Source organism: Apostichopus japonicus, chromosome 8 (genome assembly GCF_037975245.1).
Source record: "Apostichopus japonicus isolate 1M-3 chromosome 8, ASM3797524v1, whole genome shotgun sequence".
Lineage (NCBI taxonomy): Eukaryota > Metazoa > Echinodermata > Holothuroidea > Aspidochirotida > Stichopodidae > Apostichopus > Apostichopus japonicus.
The window spans coordinates 13,631,780-13,648,993 of record NC_092568.1 but is presented as its reverse complement, the minus strand read 5'-3'; the positions used below and the strand labels follow the sequence as shown (position 1 = coordinate 13,648,993).

Sequence of the window (17,214 nt, the reverse complement as noted above, 5' to 3'; positions counted from 1 at the left end):
CTAGCACATCTAGTGGGTTGGCTACATATATTTAACAAAAGTGTAATAAAAGTATGGAAAATCATATGATTTTTTCTTTCTCCAAATTGCATAATGCATCCTATAGGCTCATACCATTCATTGTAGCAATTTAAAGACTCATAACTGCCTCAAAAATGAAGTTATCTTGACAATTGCATTCATCAAAGACATGTGTATTAAGAAAAAACAAATAAATCTGGTTTAAATAAGAAAAATTGCCAACCCTGCAAAATTGTCAACGATGCTTTTCCCAATTTCATATGATTTTATAGCTACTTGTCCCTTTTACCCATTGTCTACAGACATTCTTGCATCTGTAGTGCTCAATGAACACAAAGTATGGAACTACTCGTAATGTTACTTTCCCCTGTGTAGATAGCGAAGTTTGTGCTATATGTGTGCACTCAAATATCATAATGTTAGGCCTTGTTGACACACATTTCGACACAAAGTGATCCTGGTATAAAGTTGTTATTGAATTGTTGTTATATAACATTATATTTCAATCATTGTTTTAAGCACAAAATGTTATGAGTTGAAACAATCTATGAATTTTGTGGGAAGCTGCATCTCTGATACTAAAAAGGATTTTTCATCTCAAAGTATTTTCGTACGCTCTGCATTGATAGTTGCTAGTGTAAAATGTCCATTCATACCACAGTAGTGTCTTTGTTAACTTTTTCGAGGTCACTTTGATCACATGCTTCAGTCAATTTTTTGGGTGTAATTTTTGTGTGAAAACTTTGATATTTCTTAACCGATATTTGCATAAAAAGTTATTTTCATAGGCCTACTGTAAGTTTTGGGAGCTGGTTGTTTGCAAGCACTGCAAAATGCCCCGGGTAAATGTTGGGTTAGGTTAGGTTTTGAGGATTTGGGCATGTGTAATTGAAACTCCCAATTTCGAACAGGCCTATGTACATGCAGTAGTGAACTGTGTGGAATTTTGTGAGAGATACTCACACTGTAGGTACGGGGATGTTTGAAGAGTTGGTTGTTGGAACCGCTGCAAGGTCAGAGCATGGAGCTACTCATAGTTGGCGAGTAGGGAAGTAAAGGGTGGATGGAAATTGGTTGAAAGGGCAGAGGGGGGTGATGGAAGTGGGGCGGGCTGCCCCTATAAAACAGAGAAGCTACTGCACTGTGCCATCTGTCCTATATTTTACAAGTGTACAACATTCACACAGTGTAGGCAGCGATACCATCGCATCTTTACAACTACACTAGTAAAAGTATGTCATACAATAAGGTAAACGCAATTGGTGTTCAATCTGAACAAAGCTTTTTTAGGGGACTAAAACTCTTTTGGGCACTTGCATCCCTGGGAAGCAAACTTTTTAGCTCTAGTCACATTACTGGTATACAGCATGCTACAGCAGTCTTCTTATACAGCTCATCTGCAAACCTCATTTCCATTGACCCTGAGCTTCTTTGAAATATTTTACAAGTTTTACAAAGGACAAAAGGAAATTTGTGCACAGAATTGATGGAAACGTAATCCTGGATTTGTACAGAAACAAGTGGACTGAAACATATTTGAAACAATTTTTACAGACTGTCACTACCTGTGTGTGGAAGGGATGGAACTTTGGGTTGGAAGTTATGCATGAAAGCACATGTGTGAGTTATATTTGGTAAAGGAATGTGCTAAGAAGTTTATGACCTGTTACTAAATGGTGGAACCAAACCTCCATTTTTAACAAGCAATCAATCAAGAAAATTGACACCAGAGAAAGAAGGGAAAGAAGGTCAATACAACACTCAAAGTGTCTTACTGTCTTAAATAAGGTTTTGACCCTTGCGTTGTGTATTGTGTGAAATGTTTTCATAAGGGAAATCATGATGAATACAGGTGTATGTGTTAGCCCCAAAGAAAACAGGTTGTAATAAAAACGTAGTGCTAATAATGTATGCCTGGATAAGAAATGCTGTGATACTGTATTAGAACAATTGTACATCGCCCTAATTTAGCCCTAAGTATTATACCACAAACCATAGTAATGATTCAAGGTTGTTGGTATACTTGAAGCAAGTTTAAATTGTAAGCTGATTTTGTCAACAACAAATCTTATTGGGAATTAACTGTGTACAGTAACTTGTGAAATGGTTGGCCTTTTGCACTTGCTATACGTATGGGAAATTTTCTATATGTGGTGACTAGGGCTTGACATAACCGACGGCAAAAAGCAGTTGTGCCCTCGATGTTTACCAATGGGCCCCTGAAAAATACATCCAGCTGATGGCAAAAGTTGCTGGCATGCCCTTTTTGTTTGCCGTTGGTGCCCCAGCCATCATTCAGTGCGGTACTTTTCGAGTAGTACACTATGTTACATTATAGAGTAACCCAACAATTTTGGGGAGATTTGGTTGATTCGTCCTTTGCAAGAACCTTGCTCTTCCACGATCTTTTTACTTTCACATGTTAAGTCAACGGACTTCTCCAATGAGTTAGAGCTATGGGAGGAATTCAGACAGTAAAATCATGTTGACCTTGTATGGAGGTCAATCACAAACTTCACAGACCACACCCTCCATTTGTAAACATACAGGGAAGACATGTACAAATTGAATATAACCATTTATCACAGGGAATGGATTGAGCTGATGCAGTAGGTAATGTGTGTTAAAGTATTCATAACACTTTGCAAATGAGCTGTGTATTTTTGGAATGTTGCACTAAGAAGGCCTAGAACTCACTGATTGAAGCATTTGGTTGGAGCAAAGGCTATCTAGTGCAGCAGCTAGCATATTAAGACAAATATTTTCATAATCTTGGTGCATATCCCTCAATCGTTCGGATGGTTTGCAACTTTCATCGGCCCTCAGGTCAAGTAGAAAATTGTGACAAGAAATCAGCCTTTTGTCTTGCTGTAATTCCAAGTAGATATTAGATAACAATGTATGTTAGTCAGTGTAATTGTATTTCATTACATAGCAGATACGTTTGTCAGTATATCATAATGGTGGTCACCCTGGTACCAGAAAAAACTTTTTGAGTCTTAATTTTCTTTACTCTAGACATCAGCTAAGCAAGCTGGCGGAGCTACCAACAACAAATCTGGAAAGGATAATGATGCACAAGATGAGGTAAAGGAAATGTTTCAGCCTTGTGTGTATTATTTTATTGTGTGTATAAGGGTGCAAGATATTTGATTCTTTATCCAGGAAAAAGGATCTCTGTGGTGGTGATGCCATATGTGTGTGTGTATGTGACAACTTGGCTTGTAAATCCTGTAACTCAAAAAGTCCATGGTGGCTGAACTTCCTTATTGGTATTTTAAGTCAACAGAAGTTAAAGTCAATAAGTACATCTTGGTTGACCTTCAAACTTGGTAGATTGGATCTTGCTTTTGAGTTCAAGAAACCATCGAAATTGGTGGAGGTGAAAGGTCAACAGAGGTCTGTCTGAACATTTGTAGACATTGCAACTAAAAATGTAAAGCTTCATTGAAGTTAACATATAACATGTAGATCTTCCTAGATGAGTGCAAAAATTACATAGAAATTAGTGGAGGTGGAAGGTTGTGGGTTCAAAAGCGTTATAGGTTTTTTGTAGGCCATAACTCAAAAAGGGAACCTAGGATGAACTTCATACTATCTAGGTATCACATGAGTGCAAGCATTTTGTAAAATGTCCTACTTGGCATGGGGATTTGCCATAATGAGTGATAATTCCTCACTGTCCTTATGAGGTCAATTTCCTATTTAGCTCATTGTATGGCCAAAACCTGAGAATATATGTCCTAAATTGTAATTTGGTAAAAGGTGGCACATGCATCATAAATCAGCCTTAAAATGTGTAACAAGTCAACAGCTTTTTTGGTGGACATCAGTTTAAAGTCAGATCTTCATTAAACAACATTTGAAGCCAAAAGCGGTCAAAACCTGAATGCCTTGTAAACAAGATATCTCAAGGAAGTAAAAATGTCATTTGAGGTCAGAACAGTTTGCATGTTTCATAGATTGGTTTGATGATTTGCAACAAGTTTGCAGCTAGAGATCAAGTTTTACATACAATGTAGCTTTAGTGTATCGAGTACCTGGTATCTGCGTTCAATGCTATTAGTGGGATCATGGTCAACAGAGCTCAAATCATAAGTTGGGCAAATTTTGTTGGTGCATTGCTTATATTCATGTAATAACTAAAAAGCCAGATAATCAAAATGAAAAGGTGTACGGTTATTGTTATTGCAAAAATACTGAACTTTTACTGTTACCTAAGTCTGGCAGTGTTTACTTTCACCTTAATGACATGTTAAGAAAGAAATGGTTGGGTTTAACATTTTGGGGAGTTGCTCTTGCAAAATTATAAAGAAGATGTATGTGTTTGCTTCTTTAATGTTGCTTCTTTAATGTTGACATTTTGTATATTAACTTCTGTTTTTGTTTCAAGCACAATTGCAGGAAGTTTTGTTTGCTTTATTTACAGGGTGCCTCTCGGCATAAGAGTCCTGCTGTCCCACCTCCAACACAACTTATACGAAACAAGGGTGGACCCCTTGTGAAGAAAGACAAACGTCAGGGGTCTTCCAGATTCAACATCAGTAAGATAAGGGAGTTACAGAAGCTCCCTTTATTGAAAGGTAAAAGCTACTTGTTCAAAGTTGATACTGTAAAGGCTTACAGAAGTTTTTTTGGTAACATGTAGTCATGGACAAGTCGTTTGTAATACTTTTTTTCTCGCGTGCAAACTGTGCATTCCTCAGAGTCCCTTCCTGCCTATCACAAATGTGCTTGTCCACTGTATTTTACACGCCCGAGGATATGTCCGATACAAACGTCTTGGACATTTCTCCAAAGAGGGTTGCGAATTTATACAAACCACAAAATCTTTATTCATATTTAAGTTATGATATTGCATGTCATGTTAGATCAGGTTTCTTCTGCAGTAATTAGCGACCGTCTCGCAGTGTATAAACTTATCTAAGGCCAAGTGATTGTTCAATGTGACAGACAGGGCTTGAATAAACATTTTGGGGAAGTGAACTAATTGGCAAACCTGATTGGCTTCTTCGCTTTTCCAAAGCAAATCTGCCAAAATCAAAGGAAAACAGAGGATAGCTTGTGAGATATGTGTAAGACCCTAGTATCAATTGAAAGCGTTGCAGAGGGCGTTCTCTGGGCAGTACAGCAAATAAATACGGGAAAATAGCTTTGTGAAAAAGAAAGGTACACTAGGCTGGGTATATTAGGGTCTTAACAAGACCAGTGAATATCTTAAATGGTAACAACTGAAAGGATTACATCCGGCAAAAGGTTTGTTTTGTATGTTGTAGCCCATATGACAACACTGCTGTCAGTACATGTTGTATTTTGATAGCACTTTGTTGAGAAATGACCATTGAAACATTTGTTGCTCAACATTTAAACCACTGTGTTAGACTGCTTTATATTCTATCATAGAGGCCAGTTGGTCAATTTCTCAGAAAGAGCACTTTGGACAATCATACTTGGCGTCAAATATTACTGTGAATTAACAGTGCATTAAAAATTGGCATGAACAAATTGTGTTGAATGTCCGCCGCAGGTACTCTGTTGTCCATGAGAAGTTCAAAGAGTATGTTTTGTTTGAGGTATGGGAATTATTAAAACAGTGGATTAACATTTAGGCCTGCACTAAGGAGTTGATATCATTAATTTGGCCAATGGAGAGTATTCCAGAGATTAATGATATTATAAGTTGAACTTAATGAAAACTGGAATAGCTATAGAAACATTAGCACTTATTGTTTCTTTTTTCTTAGACTATGACATATCAAGAATAAATTTCTGTCCCAAGTCATCCATTAAAATATCAATATTTTATTGTTATTGTTTATTTCCTTTTATTTGCCATCATATAGTGAGCACTGCAGAATATATCCTTTTTACCATATCTTAAGAATGTTCCAGTTTGCTGTTAAAATGAATAGTGACAGAGAGTTCAAAGAAAGGCCAACAGAGAAATGTGATGAAATCACCACTAATGAACAGGATATGTAGTTGTTTGTCTAATTAGTTACTGAACTGCAGTAGCGCCCCAACCTTTAATTTTTACATTGTGTTATTGGAAAATTGTTATTAATGACCTTGAAATTGATCACATCTTACATCAAGTGATGGAGCAACTGTAATTGAACTGTAACTCTGACTATACTGTACACACAACACAATTCAATGTAGCCTGTAACACATGCCAAATATAAACTGTTACTCCATGACTATACTGTACACACAACACAGTTCAATGTAGCCTGTAACACATGCCAAATATAAACTGTTACTCCATGACTATACTGTACATACAACACCATTCAATGTAGCCTGTAACACATGCCAAATATAAACTGTTACTCCATGACTATACTGTACACACAACACAATTCAATGTAGCCTGTAACACATGCCAAATATAAACTGTTACTCCATGACTATACTGTACACACAACACAATTCAATGTAGCCTGTAAAACATGCCAAATATAAACTGTTACTCCATGACTATACTGTACACACAACACAGTTCAATGTAGCCTGTAACACATGCCAAATATAAACTGTTACTCCATGACTATACTGTACACACAACACAATTCAATGTAGCCTGTAACACATGCCAAATATAAACTGTTACTCCATGACTATACTGTACACACAACACAATTCAATGTAGCCTGTAACACATGCCAAATATAAACTGTTACTCCATGACTATACTGTACACACAACACAATTCAATGTAGCCTGTAACACATGCCAAATATAAACTGTTACTCCATGACTATACTGTACACACAACACAATTCAATGTAGCCTGTAACACATGCCAAATATAAACTGTTACTCCATGACTATACTGTACACACAACACAATTCAATGTAGCCTGTAACACATGCCAAATATAAACTGTTACTCCATGACTATACTGTACACACAACACAATTCAATGTAGCCTGTAACACATGCCAAATATAAACTGTAACTCCATGACTATACTGTACACACAACACAGTTCAATGTAGCCTGTAACACATGCCGAATATATCTACATAGGCATAGTCTACAAGATGCCAAGGAAACTGTTACCTTCATTATTTGATAAGGCTAATTTACGGTAGTAATTACCAGTAGATTGCACATTTTTCCAGTGATAAGAAATGCATCATAATGGTGGCTCTGAAAATTTCACTGGTTACATGAGTGGCAAAGAGCCAATATGATGGAAATGTTACTATGGTGTCATTTTTGGCTACTTGTCCTAAATATGGCAAGTATCTTACCTATGCAGTCAAGTTGGTGGGTGTTTATGGTTGTGAGTTCTTAAACACAATAGGTAAAAGACTTCATATTTTGCATATAGATACACCAAGTGCAAGAACCCTGTTGTTTTATGTGAAGGTCAAAGGTCCTTTGATGTAGACGAATGAAAGTTTGAAAATCTGTTATATATGATAAATTGAAAGTGAAAGCTTAGAATAAGCTCATACTTGGTGTGTGTATTTACTTTACTGATTTCAACAAACCTATTGTTTTCTGTGGGGTCAATTGTCAGTTGAGGTCAGAAGAGGTAAAGAATGAATGTCTTGTAAGCATGATAACTCTAAGAAAAGGTTGGATGAAATTCGTACACAGTAGATGGATCCACCTTGGTGTGTACAACAATACTGTCATTTTCTGTGGAGGTCAAATGTGATGTGAGGTCACCTGAGATCAAAGTCCAAAACATTGTACACATGATAACTCCAAAAAAATAGGTTCAAAAAGTTCAAATAACTTCTTAGTACTGAGTACAAAATCTTGTTGGAGGTCAAACATCATTAGAGGTGAACAGAGGTAAAAGTCTGAAACCCTGTAATCATAGTAATGCAAGGTGGTAATAATTGGTAGTTGGATCTTTTCAAAATGTATACTGGATATGGCAAGTAACCACTGGGATGGCCAACACTCTTGTGGAAAAGAGCACCACCTGCTTTTATTCAAATTCAAGAAAGGTTAGCTCTGCACCTCGAGATTTGTCATGAACAATTGCCATCTGCGTTGATTGTCAGTATTACCACTCCAAGCATTTTCTACTATTTTCAAGTAATCATGCATTTTTTTACCTGTAGATGTATCCCAAAATGAAAGAGAAGATTTGTTTGTGCAGAAGATAAGACAAGGTTGTACTGTGTTTGACTTCATCACTGACCCTCTTAGTGACCTTAAGTGGAAAGAAATTAAGAGGGCAGCTCTGAATGAACTGGTAGACTATGTGACTCATCAGAGAGGAGTTATCACTGAACAGATTTATCCCGAAGCTGTCCAAATGGTAAGTCCTTAACTTTGTTTCCTAATATCTACTAAAATATAGGATGCACTTTATTGCACTGAAAGGTAAAGGAAAACCCCACAGACATTCTTATCTTAAATGATAGAGATGTTTGTGATTGTGGTTATTTATCATGTTCAATAATAATGTCGGCCATTCTTAAAACAAACTGTACAGTTGTTTGGCGAAGGTTAAGCACTGCACGAACACTGACGGGAAATCGACAGTTGTTTGCAGTGTGTTCACATGAAATTAAACAAGGTTTTCCAACACTGTTGTCTTGTAAAGTTTATCACATATTTATCTGCAGCAGAGACCACATTCTTTGTTTGCACCTGTAGACTGCCAGGAATTCAATCCTGACACTTTGTGGAGTACCTGACGCTTTTGTTAGCTTTTAGTTTTGCATTTCAACTGAACGTTTTGGACAATTTCTGATGCGTTTGACTCTGACACTTTGGTCAACTTTAATGAACTACTACTGCAAAAATATTCACGGAAATCCCCCATTCATTCCTCCATTGTTTCATTATGTTTCATGTCAGAACAATATGTTGAATTTTTTTGAAAATGTTTGAAGCCAATCTCAATAGTTATTAATTGTGCAGGACTTTGTGCTGTTGTGCACTACACAAGCCTTCATTTGGTAGGCCCATTGACAACTGAAGACACATGTACATGCATTATTTTTTCTGAGAATCCAAGGAAGTATACTTTACAAGGAATGTATACTACCCAGTTCATGTACATTATAAGCTTTACAATTATATTTTGGTAACAACTTATTTTTCAACACCACATACTGAGACCTTCAAACAAAACATCATAGTCTCCTACAGGTACAGAGGAACTTTGGCACTGCCTTGTGTTGTGTGAACACATTGTAAACAGTGTAGGCTACTGGTAAGTCTACCTACATGAATAGTTCATTTCCAGGCCATGGAAAAACTATTAAACACAAAATCACTGCAAAGGTGTGTGATCTTTTAACAAACATAGTATTCAGAGTCTTGACTCATGAAAATTCAAGTGCAGCATTTTCTCATTCTGGGGGGGGGGGTACCTGTGCCAGCAAAAGTACCCCCCAATTATGAGCACAGGTTTTCCATTAATAGGTGATTATCTCTGACCACAAGAGGTAGGAAGTAAGTTAGTTTGTATGTTTGCAGTCCACAGCACCTCAACAATTGCTAAAAATTTACACATAACTAGCCTGCCTTTGAAGGTTCCTTTATTTCACTTTGGTGAACTAACAGTGACAGAGATTGTAGAAGCAGCCACTTGAGCATCATTGTGCTGACTCAAGTGGTACAGAGGACAAAACACAGCTTCAGTTGTGTGACATAAATTGTGTTTTTCATTCTGATGCTACCCAGCATGAAGAACAGTCATTCATATTCAGTGGCCCTTTTGGCTGTCTTGTTTTCAAATAAATTTCATACAAGGTTTATTATATGAGCACCTTCACTGTTGGTATTCTAGTTTCTGATATTGTACTCAGATTCATGAACCAAATTCAATTGGCATCTTGAAAAAGTATCAGAACCATGAAACATTTGAATTTTTGTGGTTTAACAATTACTTTCAAAAGTTAGTTACTGGTTTAGTTTCTCTAGTATAGCAAGTACCATTGGAAGGATCATCGCTCTAATATTTTCAAATATTGTTGTAATCTATAAGTACACAGGTATTATATAGGGAACTGCAGAATTGGTGAGATTGATATCTGGTCATTCCATATTTCTCAGGTAATTCCTCATCTTGAGCTTGGTTTTTAGGGCCAACCGTTCTTCAATTTTTTCATAATTGGACCAATGGAATTTGACAGTGATTTTGGTATTGAGAATTTTATGGTGTTGCAGTTGAAACTTAGTGAGTTCATTAATTTGATGCAAGGCGTGAACATGTCACCTCTGTAGTTTTACACTGTAGCTCAAATTGATGATTCTCTCACATCTCTTCCACTTCCGTCTATAGTTCACAGTGAATCTATTTCGAACCCTTCCACCACCATCTAACCCTATGGGTGCTGAATTCGATCCTGAAGAAGATGAACCAACCTTGGAGGCTGCATGGCCTCACCTGCAGGTAAGGTTTGGCCCTCTCATCCAAAAGTGTGACTGATTTGCTATACAGTGCAGTATCTTTGACAGGCTGACAAGATTTATAAAGACAAGAGTTACACACACATAAAAGTGATACGGATATATTGCTGAAAGGAATTGCTGACTATTGGTTGACATGGGATGGAAGCAAAGGATGATTGAAGAACAGCATGATGGTGAAAATAGAAATAAAAAAGTTCTCTCTAATTGTGGTATTGAAAATTACCTGTAAGTTTCGCCTTTGCAAACCATTTCTTGTAAATATTCATGTTTATTGTTTATTTTTTTTCAGCTTGTGTATGACTTTTTCCTCCGTTTCCTGGAATCGCCAGATTTTCAAGCAAATGTGGCAAAGAGGTTCATAGATCAGAAATTCGTTATGCAGGTATGTACTCATATATGGCTAACTTTTTGCTTGCAATTAACTAACATCAGAAATTTTGTCTTGTCGGTGGAGATGTGATAACTTAGTAAATGATTTATTAGGCAGTTACACAGATATGCAGGTACAAGTACTGTTAGCCATGTTTACATGCAACAAGTTATAATCGAGGTGTACATATGTACAGATGATTATGTGGTAGGTATGTGTAAATGTCAGAAGTTACTAGCTAGTACTAGAAATAAATATAAATCTGTACTAGCTAGTACTAGAAATAGACTCTGTACTAGATATTAACTATCAACACCCATATATAGTTACCATTCAATAAATGTGATGCACATATCTAGGTAGTAGGTTGTAGGTACATAAATAAATAGGCACTTGCTAGTAGGCAGGTACACAGGTGACTTCATACTAGATAGCAAGTTAACATGGTCATGCACAGTTAACTAGCCAAATATGTATTCAACTAAGGTCAGTCCAGTATTTACATACATAATAAGATGCCATGCTAGAGTTGATACATAGGTTATTGCATAGGGAATGTTATACCCATAGAAATAGCGCTGCTACATAGTAGGTAGACATACAGACCTTGACAAGTAAGTACCGTTACCATGTTATAGAATTTGGCTCTTGAAACTGAAGAGGTTCATTGTTTTGTCAAGTCTCATTGCTGGGCAATCCTCTGTTGATCAGTACTCGTAGTGGGACCCAAACCTCAAGCAACAAATCATGTGAAGAGGTGGTTTCTATGAAGCAATTTTTATTCACCATTGCAAATATAATTTAACAATGAAAGCTGTGAACCATACATATAGCCTAGATAATATTTTGCTTGCATTACTGCAGTAGAATGGTGTGATTTTCCAAAACAACTTCACAAGTGACATAGTCACTACTGGAACAAACCTTAGTACATGTCTGGGTCAAAATTTAGTTTGGCATTACTTAATAAACATTGACTCATAGAACAACTTTGATTGTCATGAAGTAGTTCTTAATCTTTCCATTTGTCCTGGATTTTATAATGTAACTTTCATTAGATGTATGTGACACTCATGTAGCCCTTCCATTGATGTTTGTCAGCCAACATTCTCATCTGTTGTTTGGCTTTGTGCTGCAATTAAAATTAAAGTAACCAAATTAACGTGCTTTTCAGCATGAAGCAATGAAAACTGCAGCAGCTTTTTAACATATTATTGAAATATCTGGTCATGTTGACAAACTTGTAACATGTTCTAACATTCACCCTTGATCGATATCACTTGGTTTTCACATTCTTTTGATAGTTGAAGTGAGAATTTAGTAATTTTTAGAAAGATGGTTTGAGATGTGTAGAGCATAGTAGAATATGCCTACATAAAAGTAGCTTACAGGTAGTGTAGTTTCTTTGAACTTGCATTAGTTGCAGTAACACTGCTTCTTGATCAGTGCAAACAATGTGCTGTGCCATCACTGGGGAGTCAATTTTATGGTATGTAGGATTTACTATCATACTAGCCCAGGGGCATATTGTATCAAAACATATTTCAGTGCAGCCATGGTGGATGAACTTGTTTTGAAACCATTGAAAGAACACAAGCAAACCCATGGAAAACTCCTCTGTTCAACAACAGTGCACATCAGTAAGTTTGAATAGGTGAACAGAATTTGGTTCCTGGTGGGATTTTGAACATTGGTGGGGAGGAAGGACACTTAAACTGCTACATCACTGATATAGGGTTTATCCTAGGTGGTAATTATATAGCTAGTCAGTGTGAGCAAATTGGTAATCATAAGATACTGACTATATAGGTATGTATACAGATTTAACTAGATTCAAGTTAGTAGGTACATGCACCAGGCCTCACCATTTGGCAAGTGTGACTGAAATCCCATTTGTCAAATTTCACTTGGCATGGATAATGCTCTGTTTTAGTTTCAGTGCTTGTAGTAGTAAAAAATCAAACATGAATACATTCTGTGCTGGACATTATACCACAGAATGCACATTTAAACAACTTCCATCTCAAAAGGAAAGTGATAAACAATGTAAAACGTGTCACAGAATCATTAATTAAGATCATTGTACCTATTTTATCCCAAACAGTTTCCAAATAATATCAGCAAAATTATGCCACCCCATATGCTACAAAGATAGCTTGTCTTCTTTCACATTACTGTAGTACTACTAGCTACTCTTGATCCAGTAACTCCACTGTAACGCTAAGCTGCGGTTCCCTTGTTTGTCCACGTTTTTTCTCCTGCCATCTTCTTTGTAAAATGATGCCCAAAATTATCCACTGTTAGTGCACTACAGCTGTACTTTGATCAAACCATTTTGTGCATTGAAAATCCAAGAGCAGCATGGCATTTGTCGCAAACATGCAACCTGTGAATTGAGTGGGAGGTTTGAATGATGGCACATTGTTTTTTTTTCAGACTCCTCAAATTTAGTATAGTTTGTGTATTTTAACTGATACCATGTTGAAATTGCCCCAAGGAACCATCCATGAGTTGTTTTGTCATCTCTGGTACATTATATTTCTGAGAAGAAAAAAAATTATATGTTAAGAAATGGAAGACTATTCTACAGTTGTTAGCGTAAGGCACAGTGTGAAGTCTAAGCATCTCTGCAGTTCATGTTTAATGTGAATTTTTCTATCTAAAGTGGAGAACAATCATAACCTGTGGATTGGATCCTTATCATATCACCTACAAGGCCATGTGGCACAAACCCATTGATTTTAAACAGCTGAAACACAGAATATCCTTTTTACAACTTGTTAAAAAGTTATGTAATTTGTAGTAATTTTGTGCTCTGTCATCTGTGGGTAAAGCATAGAATTTCTTCGTTTTCAAAATAGATCTACACATTAATAGCCCGGATGCTAGTACTCAACTTGGAATTACCGAACCTCAATTCCCATTTAGGCTGGCCATTGACCAAATTCAGTTTCACAATTTAGACTTGTTCCAAGTTTGCCAGATACTATTTTTTAACATGGTTAGTACTATTCTGTGAAATGTTTGTAATGATGGTCTAGGCTTTTTGCCTAGGCTAATCAAGGCTCTGAAGAACTTTGGTTTCAATAGCCCTTGAGTCGCTCACCTAAATGTCAATCATAGTGCATTTTCTATTGCCAAGCGAAAGTGAAAGCTCTACTCGTCAAATGGCGAATTGGTGAGCATAATAGTCAGGCCTAGTAGTATTGATAACTACTAGCTGATAGGTATGTCGACAGATCTGCAGGTACCTGGTACAGATATTTAATCAACTAGTGCCTAGCAAGGAGAAATGTGTAGTAGAAAACTTAAACATTTGCTAAGTGCTGCTTTCGGTAAGACTCAGAATTGACAGTTGCTGAAAAATAAGTTTTCTTGTTATTATTTTTAAAACACAGATTTTTGAGGATTAATTAATCAAGATTTCATATTTAGACTTCTGCTTTATAATCCTATTTCACAGCTTTTAGAACTCTTTGACAGTGAAGATCCTCGAGAAAGGGATTACCTTAAAACCACTCTGCACAGAATCTATGGCAAATTTCTTGGTCTCAGGGCATATATTCGCAAACAAATCAACAATATATTCTACAGGTGAGATTTTATTTGATTTCCTTTTACTTATATATTTCCTTGTTTGGTCCTAAGGAAAATGGTTATGTTTGATTACAAGCATTGCAAACCTAGTGTCTATTTCCACTAGCTATTTCACTTCTCTTTGACAAATACAGTTAGTGCAATGGCATTCTGATTACTAAGTGTTGTTTTACTTCACTTCTCCTTTGTAATTAAATGTCATATCTCTTTGCACTAAAAGGTGAATAACCAAAAAAATTATATATTAAAAAAAAAACAATGTTAGCAAAAGTTCAGAAGTGAAATCTTCTTTGGCCTCTTGTGGGTAAAGGAATTCTTGGAGCCATTGTAGAAATGATGCTGTAGTCTAACACTTGATATGTATGTAGCACTTTGATGATAAATACCTCTGTTCAAAAAAACATTTGGCTTAAAGAGATATTCAAGTAGCTGACAAGATTGATTAATCTTCTGCCGCATCCTCATAGCGTGTTGTATGGCAAAGATACAAAGTTTTTCAATTTGGTGGTATTTGGTGAATTCAGCTAGCAACAGCAGAATGGGTAATGTCATCATAGCAATTAAGTAGAAATGCTTTCAGTTTTCTCTATTATATTTAACTCAGTTATTTACAGAGGAAAGGAATATTTCTACAACACTTTTGCATTTCGATGAAATTCTAAATACAGAGAATCTTGACACTAAACAAACATTCCAAATATATCAAGTTTCAAGGACAAATAAACATGGAGATTATAACAGAAAAGTAAATCTTTTGAAGACTGTTTGCTGTTATGATGTCAGAGACCACCTACTGTGATCTACTCCAGAGAAGAATCGAGGGTTTAGCCAGTCAACAAAGGTTCCGTTCGTCAGAGACCACCTACTGTGATCTACTCCAGAGAAGAAAGGTTCCATCCAATCTTCCATATAAGTATTGCATTGTCTGCTACTGGAATATATCTTAAATTTTGCTCCTTAAGTAGTTTGGCAGTATCTGTTTAAAGTGTAATATGTATACTTTTAAAAAACATGACAAAACTAAGAACTGGAGCATGTTACCTTTCTAATCTTTTACCTTACAGATTTGTTTATGAAACTGAACACCACAATGGAATAGCAGAGTTGTTGGAAATCTTGGGAAGGTGAGTGTTTCTGATGTACAGTAATACTACACAAGTATTAATACTGAGGTCCGTTACTTCTAATATAAAGAACCTTCTGTACAGGTTTCAGTACCTTACCTATGACATCCTAACATTTATTTTTATATGCTAAAGAAAGACCTAGGCCAAGCCCTACATCATAAGATGTGCAAAATCAGTACAATGTTCCAATTTTCCTAATTTGTCACTTAACAAATGATCACTGGTAGATTGGTGGTATGTGTCCCTTAAACGATTTCTGGTGTCTGAAATTGATCGCATTGTAAATTGCTAAAAATAATTCTGAATCTTTAGGAGAAAACCACTTCCTCATAGCCTTATATATCACAAAGAAATGAATTTGTCAAAGTTTGTGATATTTTGTAAATGCATCTGGTAACAAGCAGAGTGGATGATGTCATCAGGCTACTTCAGCTGAAAATTTCTTTGGTTTTCTTTATAATTTGTAGATCATTTATCCAAAAGGAAAGAATATTTCAACAAAGAGTGTACACTTTGATGAAATTCTAAGTACAGAGAACTTGACATCTAAGCAAGCATTCCAAAAGTAATAGGTTTCAAGGATAAATCAACAAGATGGTCACAATAGCTTAAGTAAACTGTTGGAAGATCATTTGCCCAGATGACATCCCCCCCCCCTACTGTGATCCAATTCTCTAGAGCAGCTGAAGGTTTAGCCATACAAACTAGGTTTCATTCCATCAACCATATCTTAAGTTAGGGGCAAGATATTGAGATGGGGTTTTCAACTAGCAGTGTGGAATATTTTTCTCCTCAATATAAAGTTCACATTGTTTGTCACCAAAAGATCCATTTAATGAGTACTATTTAGTACTTTCTAGTGAAAGTCTGTAGTGGTCAAGCCCTAAGAACAGTGTAAAACATGCCCACTCAGTGAGCCCAGCTTTGACAAATCTCATGTTTGGTATGAAGGTGCCTCTTAATAACTAATTTTACTGCTTAGTTTGTCAAGCTCATTCATGACTTCTTGGTTGCATACTCCTTTGTTAGAAGTCAAGCTACAGTAAATTTTTGCTTACAAAGTGAGCTTAGGTGGCATGTACGATGTGCCAAATAGTTCATACAATAATCATATATTCCAGAAAGACAAACTTCTTTCTTAATTACAGTATATCAACTGCTGGGCTGCTTTGTAAGGTTTCAATGTTTCTTCCTCTCCCAACAGTATTATCAACGGATTTGCATTGCCTTTGAAAGACGAGCACAAAACCTTTCTTTTGAAGGTGCTGATGCCTCTACATAAAGCCAAGTCTCTAAGTGTCTATCACCCACAAGTAAGCTCTTAAACATTACCCAATATCTCGCCAGTCAACTGCTAATCTATTTGAGATTGCCTTTTTGTTTTAAACTGAGTAACATATTTCTCCTTCCTTCATTTCTCTTTTTCTTTGTGAAAAGTTTGTATCAAGTGTGAAGACTTACAAAATATTATTTATGGAAAATTCTTTGCAAGTTCACATGGTTCACATGGTTACAGTTCTTTGTTGCTTTTGTCTCCTTCACAGCTAGCGTATTGTGTCGTTCAGTTCCTTGAAAAAGATCCAACCCTTACTGAAGAGGTAAGTCCAAATTAACAGCATGGAGTTATTACTGACACTATAAACAGAAGTTCCTATGGTCAGATCAGATAAGAACGAGTAATATGTGTAGGAGGTTTGTGATAT

General features: G+C 36.3%; 1 protein-coding gene across 1 annotated transcript in view; it reads left to right on the top strand.

The window, feature by feature from the left end:
- The window catches only part of LOC139970599 (serine/threonine-protein phosphatase 2A 56 kDa regulatory subunit gamma isoform-like), a 32,904-nt gene that overhangs the window by 3,793 nt on the left and 11,897 nt on the right, over positions 1–17,214 (top strand). The window contains exons 2-10 of the mRNA XM_071976406.1: positions 3,040–3,108; positions 4,451–4,604; positions 8,110–8,309; positions 10,287–10,397; positions 10,707–10,799; positions 14,251–14,381; positions 15,449–15,508; positions 16,716–16,824; positions 17,056–17,109. Of these exons, the coding sequence (XP_071832507.1) occupies positions 3,040–3,108; positions 4,451–4,604; positions 8,110–8,309; positions 10,287–10,397; positions 10,707–10,799; positions 14,251–14,381; positions 15,449–15,508; positions 16,716–16,824; positions 17,056–17,109 (981 nt within the window). The remainder of the gene's footprint in view (positions 1–3,039; positions 3,109–4,450; positions 4,605–8,109; positions 8,310–10,286; positions 10,398–10,706; positions 10,800–14,250; positions 14,382–15,448; positions 15,509–16,715; positions 16,825–17,055; positions 17,110–17,214) is intronic.